A 12,984-nucleotide genomic window follows, 5' to 3' on the forward strand; every position below is an offset into this window, starting at 1 on the left:
GAGGTGGAGTGCGGGGCGTGAAGTGGAGGAGGGCAGGCTTATGAAGCCGGGCAGGCTTGCAGAGGCGGGGAGAGGGGCAGGAGAAGAAGGGAGGCGGTGACCTCCGAGCGGATAAGGTGCGAGAGAGCGGTACAAACAGTGCGGAGTTGGCTTTTGGGGGGGAAGGCAGAACATAAACGGCGCAATCCGTCGAAGCGAAACCCCCTCCCCGCCCTGCCTTTCTTTGGTTCGCTGCGAGAGGCAGCCCGGGCGGTGGGAGCCATGCAGAGGTCGCCTCTGGAAAAAGCGAACGTTTTCTCCAAACTTTTCTTCAGGTGAGTGCCTCCCCCCGCGAGCGGGCACGTGCTACCAGTGGGGTGGGAGAAGGAGCGCGCGCCGTGCGAAGCCAGCGGGAGGGGGCAGAGGCTTATTCACGTTCGGGCGGGAAAAGAGGGCGCTTTATCCGGCAGCGCGTGGTGGGCTGGGAGTTTGCGCCTTTCGGCCGGGACCCTTTCCAAGACCAAAACCCCACAAACACACACGCCGACCGGCCCGTGGGAACGATGCGCCGCAGGGCAGCTGCTGCGCTACTACGCGGAGAGACGGATATTCCTCACTAACCTTCCTTCACTCAAACCATGAAGAAGTTAATGACTGGATTCAAGCCGGGTTATCTCCTGTCTCCTCCTGCTCCGCAAGTAGGGAAGCACAGCGAGAATTTCTGCTTGGCAAATACCACCGCGCTGAATGAGATGCTAATAATTAGTCCTCCTGAAAACATTCGGCAAAGGGAGAGGGAAGCGGAGGTTTGTTCCAAGAGGAAGAGGAGAACCGCGCTCCCTGCCGCCTTATTTCTCGGGACCCTTCACTTTTCCTTCCCTTGTTAGCGCCGGCAAACGCCTCCGACGTCCTGAGGCTCGAGGCTCGTCACTTTAGATCCGAAAGTCATGTAAACCGATTGGGAAAAGAAACATCGCCCGAGTAACCTTTGGCTGGCAGGTAGATTGCTTTTGGCTCACTTGCGGGATCTGCTTGTTGCGCATTCCTGAGAGAGAGATAATGCTAAGGACGAATCTCCTGGGAAGCAGAGATTTTCCGGCGATTGGGTGGTGACTTTCCGAGCGTCGAGTGCAGAAAACAGCTCCAAACTCTCCGGTGCCGGGCTCATCAGTATCGACCTGAAATGAGGACAGGCCAGTCCTGTGCTTCGATTCTGCTTGGTATTTTCCGAGGAGAAATAAAGTCCACTATGTTAAGCCTAAAAAAGTAGTCATAACGTTGCAGCCTGAGCTCAAACCATTTACTTTTTAAAATTAACATTTAAACGTGATAGTTATCTAGTACATTTATATCTTACTTTATATCAAGGCAGAATACATAGGATTCCCAAATCCTGACCAGATCCAGACCTGCTTAGCTTTAGCAAGGTGGCTCCATCATATCCACTCAGACTGTGGTTAGAGATCTCATGTGGTCTTTATATCAGAGAGTTCCCTGATTCTATCTTATCTGCTTTTTGTTTTAAAGCCACAGCACCCTGGGGGTAGATTGTGTCTTTATGGTGGAGAGAGGCTACTTGGTACTTTCACCTCCATGGTGTGGAGAGAGAAATGTTTCTCATTCTGTCATAAATTCCCGAACTTGGGGTCATCCATTGATATTGATCAGCAGTAGATTTGGGACAGTCAAGAGAACCTACCACTTTACACAACACACCATTACTTTAAGGAATTTGCTGCTACAAGATGCAGTGATGATGGCTGCTGTGGCTTTAAAAGAAGATAAGATACATTCATGGAGGGTATGTCTATTCATGATGATGACTGTGAATGTCATCAGGCGGGTGGGGGGGGAATTGTAGTTCCCTACCGCCACTTCTCCACCACCGCTCCTATGCCACATTACTTTTTCTTTCTTCCCAGAGAAGAAAGGAAGTAAAGGCCACATGGGCCATTCAGGGGCCATCTTTATTGCAGCGCTTTTCTAGCAGGAAATGGTGGCACATTCCATTCCCCCCAAAAAAGTCAGATTAAAAGCGGTCCTTTTTGTGATGGAAAAAGGAAAGAAGGAACAGGAGGTGGGTGGTGTCATCTAAAGGACACACAAAAAACCATGAGTAGGCAGTAGTGAATGTGTGATAAAACGCTTATCTGATGAACCCATATAAGTAACATCCAGGTTCAGAGGGTATCTCACTAAATGCCAATTCATGCGGAGCAACAGTGGGAGAGGACTATTACCACCAAGAGTTGCTGAAAGCAAATAGTTGGCTGCTGTGGAAAGCACAATGCTGGACTAGATTGCCCTCTGATTTGACAGAAGCACAGCAAATGTTCTTTAGATGTCCTCCAGCTCAAAACTGCCCTTCCCAGGCGGCTTTTTTCACCACGTGTGAGTGGGGGGAGACTGAGAAAGCAACCTCTTGATTCATTTTGCCCTGCTGACATACCGAATGCCTGGTCTATCCATAAGTGCAAGATTAAAAGGTGCCAACCCTAGGCAGGGATAATGCCAAGGTACAGGATGTGACTTAAGGGCACGTGTATATGATAACAATCTTTATTAACTCAAAATAGCTATCATCCTCAGTTCTGTACTCACACAATTAAAATCACTACTCCCCACACACATGCAAAGAAAAAAGGATGGGGTTATCTACCCGTTTACTTCCGTTTTATGAACAACCATGCCTGTATGAGTGGCTTAAGTTTGCTCTGGGGGTAACTGATATACCTTATGATGTCATTTTGATGTCAGGAAAAGACCGTAAAAGAACAGGAGTGGCTGAGACTGCATTGGCTACAAATACTTTGTGGCTATGTTGCAATACCAAAAGGACAGAAATGGTAAGCACATTATGGTGTTATTTAGAAGTGAGGCTGCATATGAGGACTCTTGGGTCAGTGCATGTTTGTTGTTGTGTATGCATATAGGAAATAATGGAATTCTGCATCTCCTATTCAAGCCCTGTAGTCTTCTGATGCAAACACTGTACAAAGCGTCCTGTCCCCTTCTTCATGTCACAAGAACTGGGGCTGCAACATTAGTTGACTTATTCGTAGATTAACCCATTTAAAATATTCTGATCGTAAAAAAGTGATCCCATTTAAACAGGATGTTAAACAAACAAACAAACGAACCACCATCTGAAAGGAAGAACAGGGAATGCCTGCATCAATATATGTGCTCATAATCTAAAATGCTTTTTCTCCTTCTTTAAAGCAATATGGACCCATAGGTAGTGGTGTGTGAGTGGCTTTTCATGCCATGTGCCATTCTGTCCCTGAGATTTTCTAAACACCCCCCCCCCCCAGGAGCTGAGTTCCAGTAGGTGTAGGGGCTGTAAGGAGAAGGGGGGAAGCTGGGGAAGCCCTGTTCCATGAACAAAGTTCTGTTCTATTCTTGGACCAGAAGTTAGGATCCAAGCCTCATATGTAAGATTATATAGATTTAACGACTGATTAAAAGTTATGATTTCGCATCAGTTGACAATCCTACTTCACATCTTACCATACCATCTCTGCTCTGCCTTAGAATCATACGTTTAAGCCAGGAATCTTATGGCATGTATTTGGAAGTAAAGCCTATTGACTAGCGGGGCTTCTGATTAAATCTGCATAGAAGTGGGCTGTAAGAAACCTTTCTCCCTTCATAATCAGAGTGGTAAGACAGACCAGCCAACAGCATTTCCTAAAAACACACACACACTAAACAAGCTAAAGATAGAGCAGGCATTATTGTTGCGAGCCAGGTATCCAAAATATAACTCTTCTTCCACAGGAAAAGTCAGTCCTAATGGATGAAAAACATTGGCTTTAGCTAGACCTAAGGTTTATCCCGGGATCGTCCCAGGGTCATCCCTCTTCATGTAAATGACACACAGGACATCCCGGGAGCAGGCAGAGACGGTCCCGGGATAAACCTTAGGTCTAGCTAAGGCCATTGTTTACAGACTACAATTCCTCTTTTCTTAACTTTTTGTTTTCCGCATGATGACAATTTAAAATGACATGCAAACATTAAAACAATATAAGCAATGAATTCATGGGAAAATCCATAGATATTTTATAAAGAATTGTCACTTTGACACTGTACCCAACAATAATAAACATTACACTCCAAGAAATCAAAACTGTACTTGTGTGTGGTTTGATTGTTTTCATATATACATTACACTTTTTTCCATTTCTAACAATGGCAGCATAATATAAAACATATTAAATTATTTTATAAAATTATCTTCATATTCCATTTCTCTCATAGTCCTTAGCAGGACCAGCTCATCATTAGTCGGAACGAGGCCGCTACCTCAGACTGAAGGGCAGAGAATGATAGTGATGTGCTGGAGGGCAAAGCTGTGTGTGCTTTGCCTCAGGCAGCAAAATGTCTTGGCTCAGCCCTGGTCCTTAGCAATTTTGGTGACAGCTTTGGCACCAAATAGTTTGAAGCCAACTTTTTTGGTTGATATCCCTGATTTACAGCTTAAACATGCTAAGATTGGGTGAAACAGAACTATAGCCAGACTCCCCATTCTCTGTTCAGCCTTTTTTGTTTACACTAAACAAGACTTTTCTCCATCACAGAGGGACTGTGGGTTAGGCTGGATACAACCAGTCTGACATATGAGAGACCAGGCCAATGTGACGTTCTGGCTGCAAAAGAGAGAGCAAATCTGTTAGCTGGAGCATCTCCTTCTATAACCCAATGCAGAGTATTGGAAATGGCTCCATCTGGAAGGAAAAAGTAGCAGGAGATCCTCTTGACCCCAAAATTGCTACTTGCCAGCACTTTTTTCTGACTCCTTGGTTAAGGAATATTGTTCTAGAGAACTTTGCTCATCTGATAATTTAAAAACAACAACCTGATTTCCAAACCTAGTAAAAATGACTATTACTATGAGTTACGACAAGTAATTCCTAATGTAATAATAGTTCATTTAAAATCAATGTTTAATTGTCATTTTTATATACATTTTATTTAAACTCTGTGGGTTGGATTGAAAGCCACCTGCTTTTTTCTAGTGAACCACAAGAAAACTATTTTGACTTATCCTTATATAATTGTTCTTCAATATTGCAAATTACCCCTCGTTAGTACCTTGTGTAAAGATATTAATACATGACTGGGGGTGGGGAATCTTATTTCAAATTCCCAGAATATATAATTGGAGTTTTAAGAGTTAATCCTGCATAGAGCTAAAAAAGAAACCAAGATTTTAGACTCTGGTATAACATTTCAAGGTGGACAGGGCCAGTTTCCCCCCCCCCCCCATTACTTCACTAACACTTCCTTGACTCTGTTGATTCCAAAAATTGTGCTAAAATTTAGGATGTGGTTTCCATTTTGAGCAGGAGTATTTCCTTGCTTTCTTGCAGTTTCCCTATTTTCTGTACCCTTTGAAACTGTAAGGTATGTAATTGTAAGACTGATTGACAAGATAAGCAAAAATGTGGCATTCTACAAGGATGTATTTGGACAGTATGCCTATGTACACCAGTTGCTGGGGAGCATGGACGGGAGGATGCTGTTGCACTCACGTCCTGCTTGTGGATTTCCTATGAGCAGCTGGCTGGCCACTGTGTGAATGGAATGCTGGACTAGATGGACCCTTGCTCTGATCCAGCATGGTTCTTCTTATGTTCTTATGAAAGTTTTTGGGATATATTTATGTTATAAAGTTTATGTTTGCATGTAACGACAGCCCAACGGTTAAATAAACCATGGGCTGTTGGGGATGAGAGGGAGAGTGTGGGTGCGCTGCCTGCTTTTACTCCACAGTCCACAATTGACTTGTTTATATGTTGTGGATTGTGACAACCCAGATCGGAAACTTAGGCCATAGCTAGACCTAAGGCTTATCCCTGGATCATCCAGGGGTCAAACCTGTTCATCTAGGTGACACACAGGGGATCCAGTGCTCAGGCAGGGGCGAACCCTGGATGATCCCAGGATAAACCTTAGGTCTAGCTGTGGCCTTAAACAGCCCAGCAATTAACCCAACAAACTATGCTAGGTTGTTTAGCTTCCAAAACAATCCATTGGTGCTGATTTAAATGTTATGTTCTACAAGCTATGAATAAGCCGATTGTGGAGTAAAAGCAGAAGTAGTGGGGTCATTGCAGGCAGCTTCCTTACTTTCTCCTGCTCATGCATGACAACCCATAAGTTGTTTAACTGATGGATTTTTGTTACATGCGAATCAGGTCATATTGGTTCTCTGCCTTGTTTAGCATGTTTTGGTACTGAGAAATCAGGTGGAGATTATAATTATTCAATTAATTATCAATTATTAATTGCATTTATAACTCACCTTTTTCCTTCCTGTGAGGAACTCAAGGCAGCTTACATGCTCCTCCTCCTCTTCCAAGCCCCAGTTCAACATTTAAACCACTACACCACACTGGGAGCTTTTCTACATGAAGCATTTATTGTGCACTCATCATTTCCTACTTACGGTTGTTTATGGGTTCTTTAGTCCCTCCAGTTTGATTCTATTTTTAAACATCACTTTCAGCACATTCTTTTAGAGCAGGGAAAATACGGTATTATTTGTAAAAGTGAAAGAAAATGCTTTTTCATCTTGTGAAATTGCACTATTCTACTGTACCACCTAAAGGTTATGCAGTGGAAAAGCAGGAAAGGAAGCATTGTTCATGTAGTGCTCAAATCTCAATTCTGTGACTAAACTGAAAGTAGATACAGTAGTTTAACAACCTCCTGTAGAAAAGCTCTGGCTGTCAGTGGTTAGAATATACTTGAAATACATCTCGTTTAGCCCATACAACTGAGGGTTTCCTTGCTATAAGTCTGGTTATTCATTACCAAATGGAAGTAACAATTTGTCTAGAAAAAAACTTACACTGCAATAATATACATATATCACATCACAATAACCATTGGGTACTAACAAAAATGAAAGAAAATACAGTTGTTGTCTAAGCTTTTCTGTTGAATAATTCTAATTAAGGCTAACTGTTAGCGTCCTGGAGTGAAACATTGATTATTCCTTTATAAAGGGCATAGCCTGTGTTATTAGAGCTAAAGGTTTTCATTGTCAAATCACACTCAACAGCAGGCACAAATATTTATTGAGTGAAGGGACACAAAGGAAAATACTATGAATATTTGCATTCCCTCTACCAGCCCTTAGCACATTGGTAATGGCTTAATACTCACAGAATTTACTTGCATCAGTGCTTATTATGGTGTTACTTGTAGTAGCCATTCTAAAACACTGCATTCATTTTGAGAATCTCAAGGAAACTAGAGCTAGAGAGGCAATGAAGATTCTGCCAGCCAAAATTGAAAGTCAAAACTTCTAAATAGCAATAGCAATGGTGCACAGCCTTTTTGGCCTGAGGGCTGCATTGGGTGTCTGGTGTGTTGGTGGGGTACATATGTGCATACACATATGCACATTTGCAGAAAATGCACACCCCACTCATTCAAATTTTGTCTTTTATGCATTCTTATACATACATACACACATATCACACACACAAGAAATGAAGCTTCTGTGTCAGGAACTATAGAACCTGTTCCTAGAGTGCTTTGTTCCTCCCCGCACCACCATTTTTTTTTGTGGCGACAGATACTAAAAGTCTCAAGGCATAAGGGGAGGGGCTGCCCGTGGGCAACACTTTTGCCACCCCCTAGCTTAGAGTGTCCTTTTTATAGAATCATATAGCTGGTATGGATCAAATGGCCATCTAGTCCATCTTCCTTGTACCCTCCCACAGAATGTTCTGTCCCAGTTCAGACTACAATGTGCTACAAGTAGAGAGTAGGTTTACTGCTCACAGAATATAGTGCCTCAGACAAGGGAACAGCATTTTTCTGACTCCCTTGCTTGTGGGAAGGGAATAGGGATAGTCACAACGTGGGCCTAATCTAAACCAAGCAGGATATTGCACTATGAAAGTGGTATGAAAGCAGTATATAAAAGGCAGGAGCCTCACTACTGCTTTATATAGTGGTATTGAAGTGCACTGACAACTGTTGGGGCCCATTGACACATACCATATACTACTTTTATACCACTATATAGTGCTTGGTGTGGCTCCTGCCTTTTATATACCGCTTTCATTGTGCAATATCCTGCCTGGTGTAGATTAGGTTGCGGTCTGTGGATATGAAGTGGACACTGAGGCAAAGCAAAGTAAAACAGACGTTGATGAATTTCAAGCTAAGTCAATGTGTGTGCGCTATAGAAATGAAGCAGATGATGTTGGAGTTAGCATGGGAGAAGTTTATACACATGAAGGCAGCCTTGCTCACATTTCAGCGTGTGCTTTTATATTGAACCACAGCTGATCTGATTCAAACAGTTTGAGCTTGGATTGGATGCCATTGCGGAAAAAACTACTTCAGTGTGATATTGTGCCCCTGCCAATAATATTTGTAACCCTCTTCCTGTACCAGTCAGAAGGTTCTGTGGTAAGTACCATGCAAGTGCTGCCCCTCCCTGTGAGCCACAAGGGCATTTACCAACCATCCCACATGGAGACTGACTACAAAGGTGCAGCATGGAGCCATCACCTGCCCCGCTAGGTAGAAATATTTTTTCAGCAGCACCGTTGCAACGCTTCTAATGTTTGAAACAATTCTCTGCGTGAAGTATTTCATACAAAATGAATGAAATACTTTATTCCTAAACTTGCAGTGAGCAGATGATACTGGAGGCATGCCTAGAGGATAGCTTTATATATTTATGGTTGGGCACAGTAATGCTTAGGCAGAAATCTGAAGTGTCCTGGGGTAAAACTGATGCACACCAAGGGAATCCAGTCATGCTTACTGTACAGCTCATATTATTCTGCATTTTGTACATCGGAACTGCAGATTTTAGAATTACTGAAATATTTATTTATGTTTTTATTAGATGTATATATACCACTTAACATATTAAAAAAAACCCACCAGCTTTCATGATACCCCAAACTCAATCAGAATATAACTAAGGTATCCTTTGGATCATTTCTGCAGTTATCTGGAAGTAAGCTTCATTGAATTCAGTGGGATTACTTCTGAGCAGACACGCATAGGATTATGTTGTTAATATGATTCTCTTGGCTGTACTGCTAGGAGACCTGTACTGCTAGAAAGTGAATTTTATAGCAAGAAGGGAAAGGTGAATTAGCACTGTTTGAGATTGCTAGAATTGCCTCACTGCTTATCTTGTGTCCAATCCCTGCTTGAGTTTGTGATCACTTATTGCTTTGTGTAGACAGGAAACTTGCAAACTTGAGCAATTATTAAGCATGAGATTTGTGCAAATCTCCCAAAATATGCACAAATTTCCTCCACAGACTAAATCGGGCCTGATTCTGTCTCTGGAGGAAATTCGCACAAATTGAGAAATTTGTACAAATTGAATTGGGAATTGGGAATGCGATGAACATGAGCATGTATTCAGCAGTTTGAAAATATTTTCAGCAGACACATACTCGCACCCGTGCTAATGTTTGAGGCTAAGAATGGGACATGCTCATATATTTTGTGAGCAAAAATGAAATTCGCATACATCCCTATTAGCAAGACAGTAGAAGCAAATGCTTACAATGGATGCACTTAATTATAATATCATAGGGGCAGAAACTACTATTGGAGCCTTTATGGCTTCCTGCCTATGTTGAAAGCTTCTTGTTCTTTTAATCTGATGTAGCCTTTCCTAGAAGTTAATATTCTGCATCTTGTTTTTGTTATTTCTTACATTTCTATAACCCCAATAGCCAAAGCTCTCTGGACAGTTTACAAAAGATTAAAACCTTAAAATATAAAATAAACAGTAACAACAACAACAACAACAATTTACAGACAAAAACAATCTAAAACAATCAACAATAAAAGTGCCAGGACCAGTTAAAATCTTGTCATATGCTGTCAGATGCTTGGGCATAGAGGGAAGTTTTAACCTGGTGTCAGAAGGATGACAACGTTGGTGCCAGGCAGGCCTCACTGGGAAGAGCATTCTACAATTGGGGGACCATCAGTGAAAAGCCCCTCTCCCTTCTTGCCATCTTCTGAACCTCCCATGGAGGAGGTACCTGGAGGAGGACCTCAGATGACTATTGTAGTGATTATTAACTGTTACCACAGTCTGCCTTTTCCAATAAGGTTTTTGGAATAAAGCATCCTGGGATACCTGAATGGTTAGAAACTGATGGTTATTAAAACATACAGATCACAATTGGGCTCACTGGGCTCATTCAGAGGTTATTTGTGTTAACTTGCTTCTTTCTAGGAAGCATGTAAGAGGCACATCTTGAGAAAGAACAGGAATATAGATGTTTTAAAAGTTGAGCAAGGCCAGGAAGTGTGGTGTAGGAAAGTAGCTAACTAGCCTGCTGCCCCACCATGCATAATTTACAGCATAGAAGAGAGTTTCCTCAAAAAGTCCAAAGGTTGTTGGAATTGCTCAGCATTTACCTTCAGTTACCTGTATGGCACACTTCCTAGGAACTCCTTGTACCACTTTCCAAGGATCAAGTTCCATAATTAAGATAGGACACTATCTTGATACGAATTTCTATATTATCTATCCTGTGCCCCATGATTCATAAGTTAGGCTAGTCTTCCAGCAGCTATTGATGTCAATTATGTGAAGTTTCTTACTTAGAGCTGATTATTGGCATATTGTAGCCTTAAATTCAGTGGGGAGGAAGGAGGAATTGTCTCTGCTGAGATGAGAGACCTGCAACTGCAAACCCACCCCCCACAAAATAAAACCTACATTTAAAAAACAACGAAGCCATAAAATACGTTTCCATTTGTTATGTAGAATGCAGGTTGAGCAAACTTAGAACAAGCAGCTCCAAATGCAGTGATAAAGGGAGGAAATGTTTCAAAGAAAAAATCCCATAGCTATAAAACAAATAAAAGAAAAGTTAAGACAATATCTCATGTACGTGAGAGCCTTGTATCATTCTTATGAGGTGTATTTTGTTACCCAGCAGTGAAAAGAAGAGGTGGAACTTGTTTTCCTTCTTTTACCTATATAACACCCTTGTTCCCTGCTGCGTTCTCTGAGTATGTGCCCATAATAACATCCCTAGTCACTGGCAGGACTCTAACAGCAGTAAAGGTTCCTCCAAGAAAGTGTTCCTTTAAATGCCAGCCAGTAATCTGGAGATTTGTGCTAATTTAATGTACTAAAGACAATCTGCCCCCTTCCCACCAACATTTTTCATTGTTTAAAAATTGATTTCCCCTTGGTACAAGAGCTGAGAGCTAGAAATTAGGAAATATAGGCTTGATATTTATAATTCTTATCGAGGAATGAAAATTAGAGAGACATTCACACAATGATATTGTGCTGGTTTTGTTCTGTCCCACCACTGCACCGCATGCTATCCAATCTCCTAATTTAATTATCCTATAAAATAAGTTTATGCCCAGCTTACATCATTACATTATAAAACACTCAAGCTACATCAGTGACTCTCCTCTTTACATTATTTTTTATTGCAGCCTATTCACATATTTACACAGCAGTTGTGCTATATAAACATAACATCTAATTCATTTTCTGAGGTCAGGGCCTCACAGTTGTTGCCAGTGGGAGCTTTCCTCCCACTATGGGTGGGGTGTGTGTGATTCTGATTGGGATTCTGATTGGGGACAGAGGGTTAACCCCCCTCATCCATGACATGTCCTCAATATAGTTCAGCCCCACTCCACCCCACCCCACCCCACCTCCTGCTGTGCTCCAGCTATTTGGTCAAGAAAAATAAACCATGCAAGAGAAAATTATGTGACAAATATGTCAATTAGTTTGACTCTCAGTGTAGATGTGACTAGGCAGCAGAATGTATCTTTTCTCCCCACCTTTTAGTTCTCCCCACTTTTTAGTTTGAAAAGTTTGTACTTTTCAAACTAAAAGTAACAGCAAAGAGTTCCTGGTTTTGGCATTCATTGTAAAACTGGAAGTTTCCTATCCAGGCAAAGAGCTGACTTATCTAAATGTTATTATCTCAATGCTCTCAACTTTTTGTAGCTCTGGAAACTCAGAGGGCTATTTCAGATTTTTTTTAAAAAAAAACCTTTTAATGTAATTTCTTTAACTTTAATAAGTTCTATGTACACAGAATTGTCCCCCAGCTAAGTAGAAAAGATTGACTTAATTCTGGGTGCCCCATTTCTCTTCTGAACTGTTAGGCATTCAGCCACTGCAGTTTATTAGAGGGAACTCTATTATGGATTAAATTATTGTTTTATAAGTAACAGGTAAAATTGCATATTGGGCAGAAGAAGGGCAGAATTTTATTATTCATCAGGACTATTGATTTAGGACATCTGTTAAATGGCTTCTTTCACAAATTGCAGAATAGTTTGTTTGAAGTTGAATGTAATTTAAAGATGACTCCTTGGGATTGGTCCCTTGGAAGGAAGCAAAAATGCTTACCTGCCTACTTGGTTATGGTCAAAGAATTTAATCAAAACCAGTGCTAGAAAGCTCTTTAAGAAACTTATGAAGTAAGTTGAATACAAGAGTGCTGTGACACGCCTGGATTGTAGGGAAAAATGATTCAACTTGTTGTGTGGTATAATCCCATGTCACATCCTTCTCTTGATGTGCAATTGGTTTCACCCTTTCTTAATATTAGTTCTGTGTACATTTTTTAAAACAGTATGTCACTTTGAATTTGTGCATTTGCATCCACACCCAGTATCAACATTCCCTTAGCTAGCATAGCCTGGTTCCTGGTGTATTAATTTGGACATTATGGGATTGAGTTCTGTCCAGTGTTATCCAGAGTCCACAAATTTTGCCTTGCCTTGGTACATAGTTATCATATATACTAATAGTGAAGTCAGGTGATGATGGCTATATGGCCCCCAAAAGGCTACTGAGAAATAAGAGGGAGGTATCGGCATGTCTGGGGGAACCAAGAAAAATAGGAATAGAATTCCTATTGGGAGGAATAGAAAAATAAATAAATTAGGGAACCCCATCTAACAGCCCAATAAGAATGGATGCTCAGTGGCCAATTAAAATTATCAAAG

General features: G+C 41.5%; 1 protein-coding gene across 1 annotated transcript in view; it reads left to right on the forward strand.

Moving 5' to 3' along the window:
- The first annotated feature begins 221 nt into the window (after nucleotides 1–221).
- CFTR (CF transmembrane conductance regulator) overlaps nucleotides 222–12,984 on the forward strand; it is a 108,130-nt gene continuing 95,367 nt past the window's right edge. The window contains exon 1 of the mRNA XM_063134054.1: nucleotides 222–314. Within this exon, the coding sequence (XP_062990124.1) occupies nucleotides 262–314 (53 nt within the window). The 5' untranslated portion in view covers nucleotides 222–261. The remainder of the gene's footprint in view (nucleotides 315–12,984) is intronic.

The sequence above is a fragment of the Elgaria multicarinata genome, chromosome 9, assembly GCF_023053635.1.
Source record: "Elgaria multicarinata webbii isolate HBS135686 ecotype San Diego chromosome 9, rElgMul1.1.pri, whole genome shotgun sequence".
Lineage (NCBI taxonomy): Eukaryota > Metazoa > Chordata > Lepidosauria > Squamata > Anguidae > Elgaria > Elgaria multicarinata.